This window comes from Zootoca vivipara, chromosome 10 (genome assembly GCF_963506605.1).
Source record: "Zootoca vivipara chromosome 10, rZooViv1.1, whole genome shotgun sequence".
Lineage (NCBI taxonomy): Eukaryota > Metazoa > Chordata > Lepidosauria > Squamata > Lacertidae > Zootoca > Zootoca vivipara.
The window spans coordinates 490,080-502,812 of record NC_083285.1 but is presented as its reverse complement, the minus strand read 5'-3'; the positions used below and the strand labels follow the sequence as shown (position 1 = coordinate 502,812).

At 43.4% G+C, this 12,733-nt stretch overlaps 1 protein-coding gene across 1 annotated transcript in view; it reads left to right on the top strand.

Moving 5' to 3' along the window:
• LOC118091091 (dystroglycan 1-like) overlaps positions 1 to 12,733 on the top strand; it is a 56,741-nt gene that overhangs the window by 39,225 nt on the left and 4,783 nt on the right. Inside the window, exons 2-4 of the mRNA XM_060279412.1 lie at positions 3,847 to 4,118; positions 6,264 to 6,499; positions 8,007 to 10,126. Of these exons, the coding sequence (XP_060135395.1) occupies positions 3,847 to 4,118; positions 6,264 to 6,499; positions 8,007 to 10,126 (2,628 nt within the window). The remainder of the gene's footprint in view (positions 1 to 3,846; positions 4,119 to 6,263; positions 6,500 to 8,006; positions 10,127 to 12,733) is intronic.

Genomic DNA, 12,733 nt, shown 5'->3' with positions numbered 1-12,733 from the left:
GGCTAAAAAGAAGTGAATAAGAAAGGGGGGAGGCTGTAGCTTTGACAGACACAGTGATGTTTATAAAAAGCAGTGATGTTGCAGTCTGCCCCTCCTCCTGCATCTGTATACTGTAAATCAGGGGTGGCCACCTCCCAAGAGACTCTGATCTACTCACAGAGTTTAAAACTGGGGGTGATCAGGTCAAAGCTGTTGAGTTTTTTTAAGGAAGGGAAGCCCTGTTTTGGGGGGTTTAGATCAAACTTGTTGAGCTTCTTTTAGGAGGGAGGGAGGCCCATTTTTGTTTAGGGCTTCAGGTCATAGTTCAACTATTTTTAGGGAGGAGGAAAATTTTGGGTGACCTTTTTTTAGGGGTGTCACAATCTACCTGTTGGACATGCCTGCTGTAAATCAAGCAGAGAGAAAGCTGCTTACAAGGCTCCTGTACATGCAGAGTTCCAGCATCACAGCGTCACCCAGAGGCACCCACAAATATGAGTTATCCCTCTCTCTATTTCTTCCTTCCTTCCCTCCCTCTTCCATCCTTAATAAAATATGGGGGGGCAGATAAGCCCCACATAGAAAGCCCATCAATATGGGGGGGAATGACTCTTTCAAATACGGTATTTACCAGTAATTGGGGGGGGAGAGAGGCACCTAGGCCTCTAGGAGTTGGATGCTATGCCTAGGAGTAGGACAATTCAAGAAAGCAGAATGATGCATATGCTATGGTAATATATCAATAGAACCATAGAATTATAGTCGGAAGGGACCACAAGGGTCATCTAGTCCAACCCGCTGCAATGCAGGAATTTTTTCCTAAGGTGGGGCTTGAACCATGGTTGAAATATTATATATTATGCTGATATGCAGCAACGCCTCGGAGCCGTCGTGGCTGCGGCCATGCCTTGCCTCGCCCTCGCCTGCCCTGCCACCCCCTCTCGCCTGCCCGACCCTCCCGTCCTCTTGCTGCAGAGTTCCAGCATCACAGCGTCATCCAGAGACACCCACAAATATGAGTTATCTCTCTCTCTATTTCTTCCTTCCTTCCCTCCCTCTTCCATCCTTAATAAAATACGGGGGGGCAGATAAGCCCCACATAGAAAGCACATCAACATGGGGGGATGACTCTTTCAAATACGGTATTTACCAGTAATTGGGGGGGGAGGCACCTAGGCCTCTAGGAGTTGGCTGCTATGCCTAGGAGTAGGACAATTCAAGAAAGCAGAATGATGCATATGCTATGGTAATATATCAATAGAATCAGAGAATTGTAGTCGGAAGGGACCACAAGGGTCATCTAGTCCAACCCCCTGCAATGCAGGAATTTTTCCTAAGGTGGGGCTTGAACCATAGTTGAAATATTATGCTGATATGCAGCAACGCCTCGGAGCCATCGTGGCTGCGGCCGTGCCTTGCCTCGCCCGCCCTGTCACCCCCTCTCGCCTGCCCGACCCTCCCGTCCTCTCCAGCCAAGCAGGGTAGCCGCCAACGCTGCCAGCCCCAGAAGCACAAGGTGGCCGCTGATGCCGCCGCCACGATATCATCAGGCCCGCTGTCCCTGTAGCCCCACCCACTTTGTGGCCCCTCCCCTCCCGTGCCTTGGCCCCGCCCCTGAACGACCATGGCTTGCCCCCCCTAGTTTTGATCCTGGCTACGCCCCTGTCCCAGATGTAGACTTCTCCTAACCCCAGACTGTTAGGTCCAATCTAACTTAACATTAACCCCTTACCCTAACTTAACCTTAACCCCAACCTTAACCCTAGACCCAACACTAACTGTAACCCTCACATGAACCCTAACTCTAATGCTAACCCTAACTCAAACACAAAGACAAAACTGAACCCGAACCGCAACTGTATCATTACCCTAACCCTAAATTAACCCTAACCCTAACTGTAATTGTAACCCTAACTTTAACCCTAACTCAAATCCAACCATAATCCTCAACCTGTGCTTTTTAAAGATAAATTCTTTATTGTGTTTATGGTTTAAAATACAGCATATATACTTTACACAATGTGTACACCTTTCACAAAATATATGTATACAAGAAAAAAACAATAAAAAAGAATTAGAGAAAGAAAGAAAAAACGAAAAATATAACCAGTAAAAAGAAAAAAAGAAAAAAGAAGATAAAAAAGATACAATAAAAACAACACTTCAAATTATTCTCTCTGTAGTCTATATGTTTTCGTTATTTTATCGCACAGTTGTAACTATCTACTTGCTATTTCGTTTCTTTTTTCTTCTTTTTCTTCTTTTTACAACACTTTGCCCCTTTTTTGCAGATTTTTTGTTTTGTTATTGCTTCATTTTGTAGGTTTCTTTGTGCTTTCTTTGTTTCTTGTGGTGTTTGCTTCATTTCACAGGTTTTTAATGAGCTTTTGTCTTTCTTTTGGTATTGCATCATCTTTACTATTTTTTGCTTTCTGGTGAACTTGCTTTTTGTCAGTTCATAATAATTTTGCTTTTCCTTCAGTTTGTATTTCTTTGGGTTTCTGGTAGTTCCGCTTCTTTGCCATTTTTTTGCATTTCTGGTGTTTTAGCTTGGTTTAGGGGGATCAAATCTCATAAAATTTAAGAAATACCACGAGAAACACAAAAATCAATAATAATCCCCAAAATGTAGCAATATAGGGAGCAAGGGAAAAGAAACATTTCACCAAAAAACCCAGAACCAATCAAAGTAAAAGAAGCAAAACAACAAAATGCAAGGAACAAGCAAAACCACCCGAAATTAAGCAAATCAGCAGAAACCAAAATAAGACGCAAAGCCACCAATAATAAAGCAAAGCCACAAGAAACTGGAAACAAATATAAAAAACAACCAGAAACCCAACAAGCAGGCAACTTATGGAATTAACCAACACTTAGCATATTCGTTTTCACTGGTTCTTGGGTTTCTGGTGAATGTGCTTCATTTGGGGTTTGTCTTCTGCTGGTTTGGTTTCTTTTCCATTGGTTTGGCTTGTTTTTTGCACCTTTGCTTTATTGCTTCTTTTGATATATATATTTTTTCCGTTCTGTTGGTAATACTCATTAGACATTTCTGGTAGTTTACAGTAGTTTCATTTCGGGTGGTTTTCCTTTTTTTCTTGGGATTATCAAATCTCATAAAAATGAATCACGCTGGTATGCTTTAGAACTGCTAGGCTGGCAGGAGCTGGGACAAAGCAATGGGAGACCAAGGGGCTTAGTGGTTTAAACCAGTGCCACGCACATCCCTAGATAAATAGGTACTGCAGCGGCAGGAAGGGAAACAGCATTTCCGTTCACTCTGGTCCTCATCACAGTGTTGCATGTGCCAGAAGTAGTTTACTCATGCTGGTCACATGACTCGGAAAAGCTGACTGCAGACAAACACCTCCCTCGGCCTGAAAGCGGAGATGAGTGACGCACTCCAGACAAATTTGACTGGACTTAACCTTCCAAGGGTCCTTTACCTTTACTTAACATAAAGGGCTGGTTTATTTTACTTGCTCAGGCTGAGCTTATGTCTTTAGTCTGAACCACATACAAAAAATAATCGACAATGAACAGCTAAACTAAATTGACTTGAGGGTTTTTGTTTGTTCGTTTTGTTTTTAAGCTGCTAGTTGAAGAACCCCCTCAGGGAGCCCTAGTATAGCATTTCATCTCCTAGATACCAACCTGGCCTTCTTCATCATTACAAGAGAGATGAACTGGGGAAACACCATCGTAATCTCTTAAGGAATCACCTTAGGGTGATTCTCAAGCAAAGAAACCTTATTTAAGTCTTGTATGGGTTTCAAATGTCCCTGCCTTGTTAACTTTAACTATGCTTTATTTTTCTACAGTTTGGACCGCATCCACCTTCCTTGATTATTACACAGCCTATCTAAGAATGGCTGCCTCAGGCAGCCCCCTGTGACATTTGTCTTTCCTCAGGTGCCACTTTGCTGCTGCAGAGGCAAATTCCGATGGCTCTGTCCTTGCTCTCCACCCTGGTATATCTCACCACAACCAGGCCTGCTGTTGTTGCCAAGGAACCGCATAGGACATGTGAAGAAATACAAGCCTTGCAAGGAGTTCAAGATGCAAGAGCAGTTGCGGGGAGAGTTTTTTCTTATCCCATATCACCATTTGCTTTCCAGGGGAAAATAACTCACTACAAGGTAATGTAGCATTGCTGGCAATAATTCTGTCTGGTACCAGTCACAGTATTTAAATGGTTTTGTTCTGTTGTAAAATATGCTGCAGGAAAACAGCAGGGCCTGGATGCCCTTGAAAGAGGGAAACAGGTTATTCCTCCCTGTATGCTTATACCACAGGAACACCTATTTTTTGGGTCAACCTGTCAGTTATGCACAGTGAATTAGTATTGTTCTCATTAATTCAATGGTTGTTTGACTTGTGTCAATAACACCAATGTAGTTTTTATGAGGTATAAATACAAAATTATAACTGCTTCTAAAATATGCAGCTTTTTAGCAATTATCAGCATGATTCTTATCGCACGAATGCATACTTGGAAATAAAGCCCAGAATGTTCACTGAGGCTTGCTCCCTTTGAAGTATCTTAATTATATCCAAGAGTGTTTCTTTACATCTTGCCGAGAAACTTGCGCTCCCGTGTGTAAAACCTGAAGTGGCAGCCCTTCAACACAGGTTGCTTCAGGTGAGTTGTCTAAACAACCACATCTTAAGGTAGAACTAGATGTGGTAACTCTGACTTCTGATGAGGAAGCATCTGACTTCTGCTGGTGCATCTTTTAAATAAACAAAACTGGTAGAGTTTGAAAACTGTAAATTGGTGGGGAAAGCATTTGAAATCAACTCATATTCTTCCCTTTATGACTATCTGATGGTCTGCTTGCAATACATCTACAGTAGTCTGGCCGTGAAAAATCTAACTTCTAGTTGTTTAGATTATTATGGGGACTAAGCAATCTTCCTTTGTTCTAGAAATTGCTTGTTACTGACCAGAATGACTGGTAGATGTTTCCTGAATGGGAGCTAATGAGTAGGAAATAGCTGGCTCTGAAAGACCAGTATTAGTTGTCCTGCTGTGGTGTGAAAATCAGGATTCGCCCATCACCATCCACTTGTTCAGACAGTCATATGCAGGTCCACACACCAGGCAAATTAAGAGAGTACCAAATATATATATTTTACATCTTACGAATCTGAAACAAACAGCCCTGTTGCATCTAATGATGCCTGTGGAAACAATATACAGTGGTACCTCTACTTACAAATAACTCTACTTACGAATGTTTCTACTTACGAATGGAGCTCCATCTGCCATCTTGGATGCGGTTTAGATAGGATTTTTTCTACTTACGATTTTTTAGATAGGGTTGCTTCTACTTACGAATTTTTTCTCCCAATGCATATGGGATTCGACTTACAATTTTTTTTGACTTACGAATGTGCATTTGGAACGCATTAAATTCGTAAGTAGAGGTACCACTTTATTTTTTATTATTCACTAGCTGGTCCTGCCACGCGTTGTGGTGGCTCAGTTTGTTAAATGGAGCCTCAGAGTCCCACTTCAGAGTCCCCCCGTTTTTCGTGTGTTATGTTTACATAGCACATCCCTGTCTCTCCCCCCCACCCTGTTCCGACCCATTACCTATCCTTGTCCCTCCTCCCCCCCCAACCCTGGTTCATCCCTGTGATTTGGCCCACCCTGTCCCGACCCATGACCTATTCAGCCCCCCCATCCCCCACCCAGTCAGGCCCCTACCTCCACTCGGCCTAGACTGGAAAGCAGCCTAGTCTGCAAAGCCGAGCCAAGATACCGTGGAGAGGGCAGGTTTCATCCCTGTGTCTCCCCCCACCCTGTTCTGACCCATTACCTATCCCTGCCCCCTATTCCGCCCCATTCCCCCCCCCCCCAGGCAAGGCCCTACCTCCACGCGACCTAGTCTGGAAAGTGGGCTACTCTGTAAAGCCGAGCCTGTGGAGAAGGTAGGTTTCCTAGGTGTAGTACCAGTGTAGCCGTCACTAGAGGGTGCTGTGTTGCAATCTCTCCTGTGCTCCCAGCATGCACTTGTGGGTGCTTTGTGAGTTCTGAAACACGGGGTTTGGGGTTTTTTACCTGGCATAGGTGACTCATCTGTCTTTGAAAACGGCATGGGGTCACTTGGGCAGTCACATTTGACTTTGTGTCCCAATTTCAACAGTATTGGTCAAGCGGTTTTGTTGAACATTGGAGAGGAAGGAACATACCCAGTTTATATTTTTATATCTATAGATTATTTTGATTATACTACATTCCATCTCCTGTGCCCACATCTTTTTTTATAATTAAACAGGTTACTCTGGCTAGTGGTTCAGCTTTACCAATGTGGTTGGAATATAACCCTAACACAAATACTCTTCAAGGACTGCCAATGGTGGAGGACAGTAGAGAATACCATCTAACTATAGTTGCATACGGAGAGTCTTGTGGCTGGAAAACACCAACAGCTGGTGCAAACTTTGCAATTCATGTTCACAACAATGCTCTTGCCCATGAAAAGGAAGTGGTCGCCGACCAACAGCATGACAGGTAAGTTGCAGCGATTTCCAAAAAGAAATGTATTTGATTAAATTTATCAGTATTTCATTTATTCCGAACTATGTGCAAATATAGTAGGACGCAGGTGGCGCTGTGGGTTAAACCACAGAGCCTAGGGCTTGCCGATCAGAAGGTCGGCGATTCAAATCCCTGCAACAGGGTGAGCTCCCATTGCTCGGTCCCAGCTCCTGCCAACCTAGCAGTTCGAAAGCACATCAAAGTGCAAGTAGATAAATAGGTACCGCTCCAAGCGGGAAGGTAAACAGTGTTTCCGTGTGCTGCTCTGGTTTGCCAGAAGCGGCTTTGTCATGCTGGCCACATGACCTGGAAGCTGTACGCCGGCTCCCTCGGCCAATAATGCGAGATGAGCGTCGCAACCCCAGAGTCGGTCACGACTGGACCTAATGGTCAGGGGTCCCTTCACCTTTATGTGCAAGTGTGTGTGTGTGTGTAACATATTCAGAACAAAGCTGGGAAAAGACACAGGTTGGATCCAAGGTTCCATCAGCAAAACAAGGCCCTCTTAGGTCTCATCCCCCCTTCTCCCTGCAGCCCCCTATACCTGCTATCTGCTCTGGAGGGTTGGGGGACCCTCTGAAAGGGAGTGAGAAGCAGCACAGATGACTGCAGAAAACCAGGGGGGAAATAAATCACCTCCCTTCACTTCTGTTCAGAGAACCTCTGCTGGATCCAAGCCCTTTCCTCAAACAGAAAGACACATTTCATAGATATTAAATAACATTAGAGGTAAAATAATTGCCCTTGGCATCCCTTAGAATAACTGCCAGGGGATGAAAAACACTCTGCCAGCTGGCTTTGAGTGCCTTTTCCAGCTTGGGTTGTTTGTGGACCAGGATAACTTGACCACAGTAATCCAGGCACAGTGGTGACTTCAAGTTTAGATTACTGTACTGCAATGCACTCTAGGCGGAGCATCTCTTGCAAATGGTTCAGAAACTGCAGTTGCGACACGACTGCTGACAGGAATAAGACAAAAGCATATTTACACCTCTGCACAAAGGTCTGCACTGGCTGCTGATCTGTTCCCGGCCCAAGTTCAGGGTTTTACTATTGGTGCATAAAGCCCTTAACAGCTTGGGGACAATTTGCTCGAATGATTCCCTTGCCCTTTATGTACCTACTCAACCACTTTGATCTACAGAGCTTGCATTATTACAAGTGCCATATAATATTCCTTCCACAGTTGTAAGGGGTCAGTTTTTCAGTATGACAGCACCTATGCCTAAGAACTCCCTCCCTATTAACATTAGGCAGGGACCCTCACTATATTAATTTAGACGCCCACTACAAACCTTATTTCAACAAGCCTATTCAGATATATAATCTACCATTTGATTTTACATTTTGCTGACTTGATCTGCATATTTTATTTTGCTTTATGTATACTGTACTGTTCAGAGATTTATTATTATGTTGTTTATATATTTTTTTCTAAATAAGTAAGATAACCCTTTTTAATGCCAAATTATTTTAATAGCACATGTTTTGGGGCTTCCAGTATCTGTTCTGCAGCACTGTGTGAAAGGGGAATGTCGGTCACCTTTGCTGAGATTATAATTCATACAGAAAATTATTTAGACTTTCAAAAGCGACTAGATCTAGTTTGCACCATGGCAGACTATCTCCATTTGCATCCATCTTCATTGACACTTACTTCCTTTGAAAGCCCATTTAATAAACACTATTGGAATCTAACCATATTAGCTGAAGACATTCAATATATCAACACTATGAAAAAGCATTGTGTTGGAATCCACTGGCCAGTTGGGTTTGGAGTGTTCACTATGCTTTATGAATTAGTACAAATTCTACAACACAATGTGGTGTCAAACCATCTCTCACAGCTGCTGGGGTATGAAATTGCTGGCTGGAGAATACTTAAAAAAGAAGGAGGCAATGGAAAAAATCATTTAGGAAAACGGCAGAGGAGGCAATTAATGGCCACCCCTGGGCTCGTACTGAGACCAACCAAAATAGAGGCTTTAACAATTTTGTCAACTACTATGATATACACACAGTCTGTTATAATACCTAGTGAGAGTTTATCACCTTTGTATGAAGCTGTAAAAGAAGTTATCCCCACTTACATGGATGCCTTAGGGTCCATGGACATTCAAATGTTACTGAATGGTCAGATTAAAACACAAGTATCTGCCATTTTCCAGTCTCTTTCTTCTGAACTTTCACCTTCTCTGATATCACCATCAACAGAATTTGAGGGTAAAGTGACTTCCAGAACACCAACAATACTGGAGGAACTACAGTCTCAAGTGCCGCAACAAAATGTGTATTCTATGCCTAAAAAATCCAAGCCAAAGCACAATTCCACACTATATTTTTTAGATTTTTCTGTGCCAATGAGCAAAACCCAGATCTCAATACCTGCTCACAACATGGAAACTTCAGTTCCACCAGACGTAACTGCTTCTGGAACAGCTTCTCTAGCATACTCAGGGGAATTAACAAGAAGTCTCGATTATACAAGCCCGTATGCACAGCTAACAGCATCTGGACTACTATCTAAAGACACCATATATGTTGCAAATCTCCCTCTACCATCCATGTCAACACTCATGAATTTAATAGCATCATATGGAGTCCGATTTTCCAATGTTGTCGTTTCTTTGCTCTCATCAGATGGCAGCTACGAGATTCAAGACCTACTCAGCAACTACAAACATGCTTCAGAGTCATTTATGTCTTTACCACAAACTACAATGCTGATTGATGTGCCCAGCAGGAATATAGGCTTCAATTTGATTGATATTACGTCACTAGGCATAAGTGGTGCTTCCGTCCACAAATTTAGACTGCCAGTCAACACAAGTCCACCTCAGTTATATTACAGTAGCAATGTTTCAGCTTTGCCAATGCATAGCAGTCAGCAATTCAGGATATCCCCATTTGTCCATTCACTAGAATTTGGATTTCTATCAAGAACAAGCAACACCCCAGCAATGGCTCCCTCTTTACCATTATCAACACCGGCAGAATTCCCTGTATCATTTGGACATAGTAATATGCTACCAATGGGAAAAAACTTGTCTGAAAGGACACAGGTTAGCCCACAGGTAATTAAAATATACACGCTTGCATCAGAGTCTTTTATGACCGTTCCAGAGACAGACAAACTTTTAATTTCAAAAACCAAACTATTAGCTCCTACCACATCCCAGATGGACACTCTCCTGTGGGAAACACAACATTTAATTTATGATGCATCGTCCAGTGCTGCAGTTTCAAGCAGCAGACTCCATGAAGGTGACCCATCTTATAAAATGAGACAATCATCAGAGTGTTATTCTTATGATGCTTTGCTGCCTACCTGGTCTACAGAATTTGCTGGTACCCCCCAGTTACCTTTCTCTACAGATGAAATTGGCTCTTATGCCAGCAACGCTATTAGAACTCATAAGCCATGCTTTGGTGCTTTACAACTAGACACAAGTGATCTAAGCTTGGATAGCTCATTTGGAACCAAAATTAACTTCCAAATTACCAGGGACTTAACTTTAGAACTGTTGGAAAAGTCAACTATTACTTCCAATAAAGATACGTCCAAACAAACTGGATTCCATGTTACTACTTTATACCAAGGTAAGCTATTAATATTGGTGCGATAAAATTTTGATCCAATGTGAGTAACTCACACCAGGTTTCATTGGTATTGTTACTACTGCTACAACCTCAATTTATGTATATACCTTCTTTTGACCAAAAGCCCTCCCCCCTCCATGACTAGCGTAGTAAAAGAACAAAATGTACAGTATAGTTTAATTAGTAAGCAAAAGACAATAAGCAAGCAAAATAATATGACAGCTAATCACCATATAGAAGGGCAGTAAGAAGAAAGCGTTTCCAAGCTAAAGGGTTAAAAGGTACTTAGCTAAAAGGTACATTCTAGACTTAAAGATCTAGACAATGAGAAATATTCAGAAGTGTGCCCTAGTTCAAAGAATTAAGGGGCACTCACAACAACTCCCATTCTAACTAATTGTCATGGGTTTGGTCCAAATAACCTTAGTAATTAACAGTTGTCCAATAACATTTTAAACAAACAAAAATAAAATTAGGAATACTAGCAATATTAACAGTTGCCACAAAAAGGAGGAAGAGACCCACATCCTACCCCATGCTTTCTGGGTGAGTAAAGTCTCCCAAGAGCTTAGGATAAATAGGGTGCAACTCTTGCCTTTGGGCCAACACAGGGCGAGGTCTCTCACACAGCGGCTGATTAGTCTCCATTTGTGGTCGAAATGGGACTGTTCCTCCTCAGCTGCTACACCTCAGGACTTTCAGGGGAAGATGACACATAACACATAGGTTTACACAGGTGTTGGGAGGTTTCATGAGTCACATGACTATTTTTGACACTGCAGCTATTTTTTACCAGGTTAATGTGATTTTTAATTATGTTTAAATGGTTTTGTTTTATTAAGTGTCTGCTTAATGCCCTGGCATACAGACAAGATGAGCAGTAAATACACATCCATTCTCACCTCACCTCAGATGTTAACAAGTCACTCCCCATTGTCTGTTGTATACTTTCAAATTATTTTACCCATTTCATGGCTGAGTTGAACTTGACAGGGGCGTAGCCAGGATCAAAACTATGGGGGGGCAAGCCATGGTCGTTCAGGGGCGGGGCCAAGGCATGGGAGGGGAGGGGCCACAAAGTGGGAATGTGGGCGGGGCTACAGGGCCAACGGGCCCGATGACATCGTGGCGGCGGCGGCAGCGGCCACCTTGTGCTTCTGGGGCTGGCAGCGTTGGCGGCTACCCTGCTTGGCTGGAGAGGACGGGAGGGTCGGGCAGGCGAGAGGGGGCGGCAGAGCGGGCGAGGGCGAGGCAAGGCATGGCCGCAGCCACAACGGCTCCGAGGCGTTCCTGCATATCAGCATAATATTTCAACCATGGTTCAAGCCCCACCTTAGGAAAAAATTCCTGCATTGCAGGGGGTTGGACTAGATGACCCTTGTGGTCCCTTCCAACTACAATTCTATGATTCTATTGATATATTACCATAGCATATGCATCATTCTGCTTTCTTGAATTGTCCTACTCCTAGACATAGCAGCCAACTCCTAGAGGCCTAGGTGCCTCCCCCCCCCCAATTACTGGTAAATACCGTATTTGAAAGAGTCATTCCCCCCATGTTGATGGGCTTTCTATGTGGGGCTTATCTGCCCCCCCCCGGATTTTATTAAGGATGGAAGAGGGAGGGAAGGAAGGAAGAAATAGAGAGAGGGATAACTCATATTTGTGGGTGCCTCTGGGTGACGCTGTGATGCTGGAACTCTGCATGTACAGGAGCCTTGTAAGCAGCTTTCTCTCTGCTTGATTTACAGCAGACACGTCCAACAGGTAGATTGTGATCTACCAGTAGATCACTGGATGTCTGTGGTAGATCACTGGTAGGTCACTGGCACCCCTAAAAAAAGCTCACCCAAAATTTTCCTCCTCCCTAAAAAAAGTTGAACTATGACCTGAAGCCCTAAACAAAAATGGGCCTCCCTCCCTCCTAAAAGAAGCTCAACAAGTTTGACCTAAACCCCCCAAAACAGGGCTTCCCTTCCTTAAAAAAACTCAACAGCTTTGACCTGAACCCCCCAAAAGGGGGTAGATCACCCCCAGTTTTAAACTCTGTGAGTAGATCAGAGTCTCTTGAGAGGTGGCCACCCCTGATTTACAGTAGATGCAGGAGGAGGGGCAGACTGGAACACCACTGCTTTTTATAAACATCACTGTGTCTGTCAAAGCTACAGCCCCCCCTTTCTTATTCACTTCCTTTTAGCCTTGCAGAGCCACCTTAGTCAAATTAAATCCTCTGAGTCTGCACCCTCATTAAATCGCCAATAGAACTCTTAATGCTCCTGAATGCTCATTAACAACTCACACTTAAGAACAATAGGGTGAAATGGTCAGCTATCAAATCTTGCCTGGGGATATATGCTCCATTGTCTTAACTGCTTAACTACTGGTAGCCACTTTGCTTTATTTATTTGATGTGTTTTTGTTACAGCTGTGTCCCCCCCCCCCAGCAAGCGGAGACTTAGCTGCTCTTGCTAAAGCAAAGCCCTTTCCACTTCAGTTTTTGGAGGGGAAAAGTGCTGGTTATGGTCTGTAAAATACATTAATTTTTTGCTTCTAGGGGGGGGGGCAACTGCCCCCTCCTGCCCCCCCTTGCCTACGCCCATGGAACTT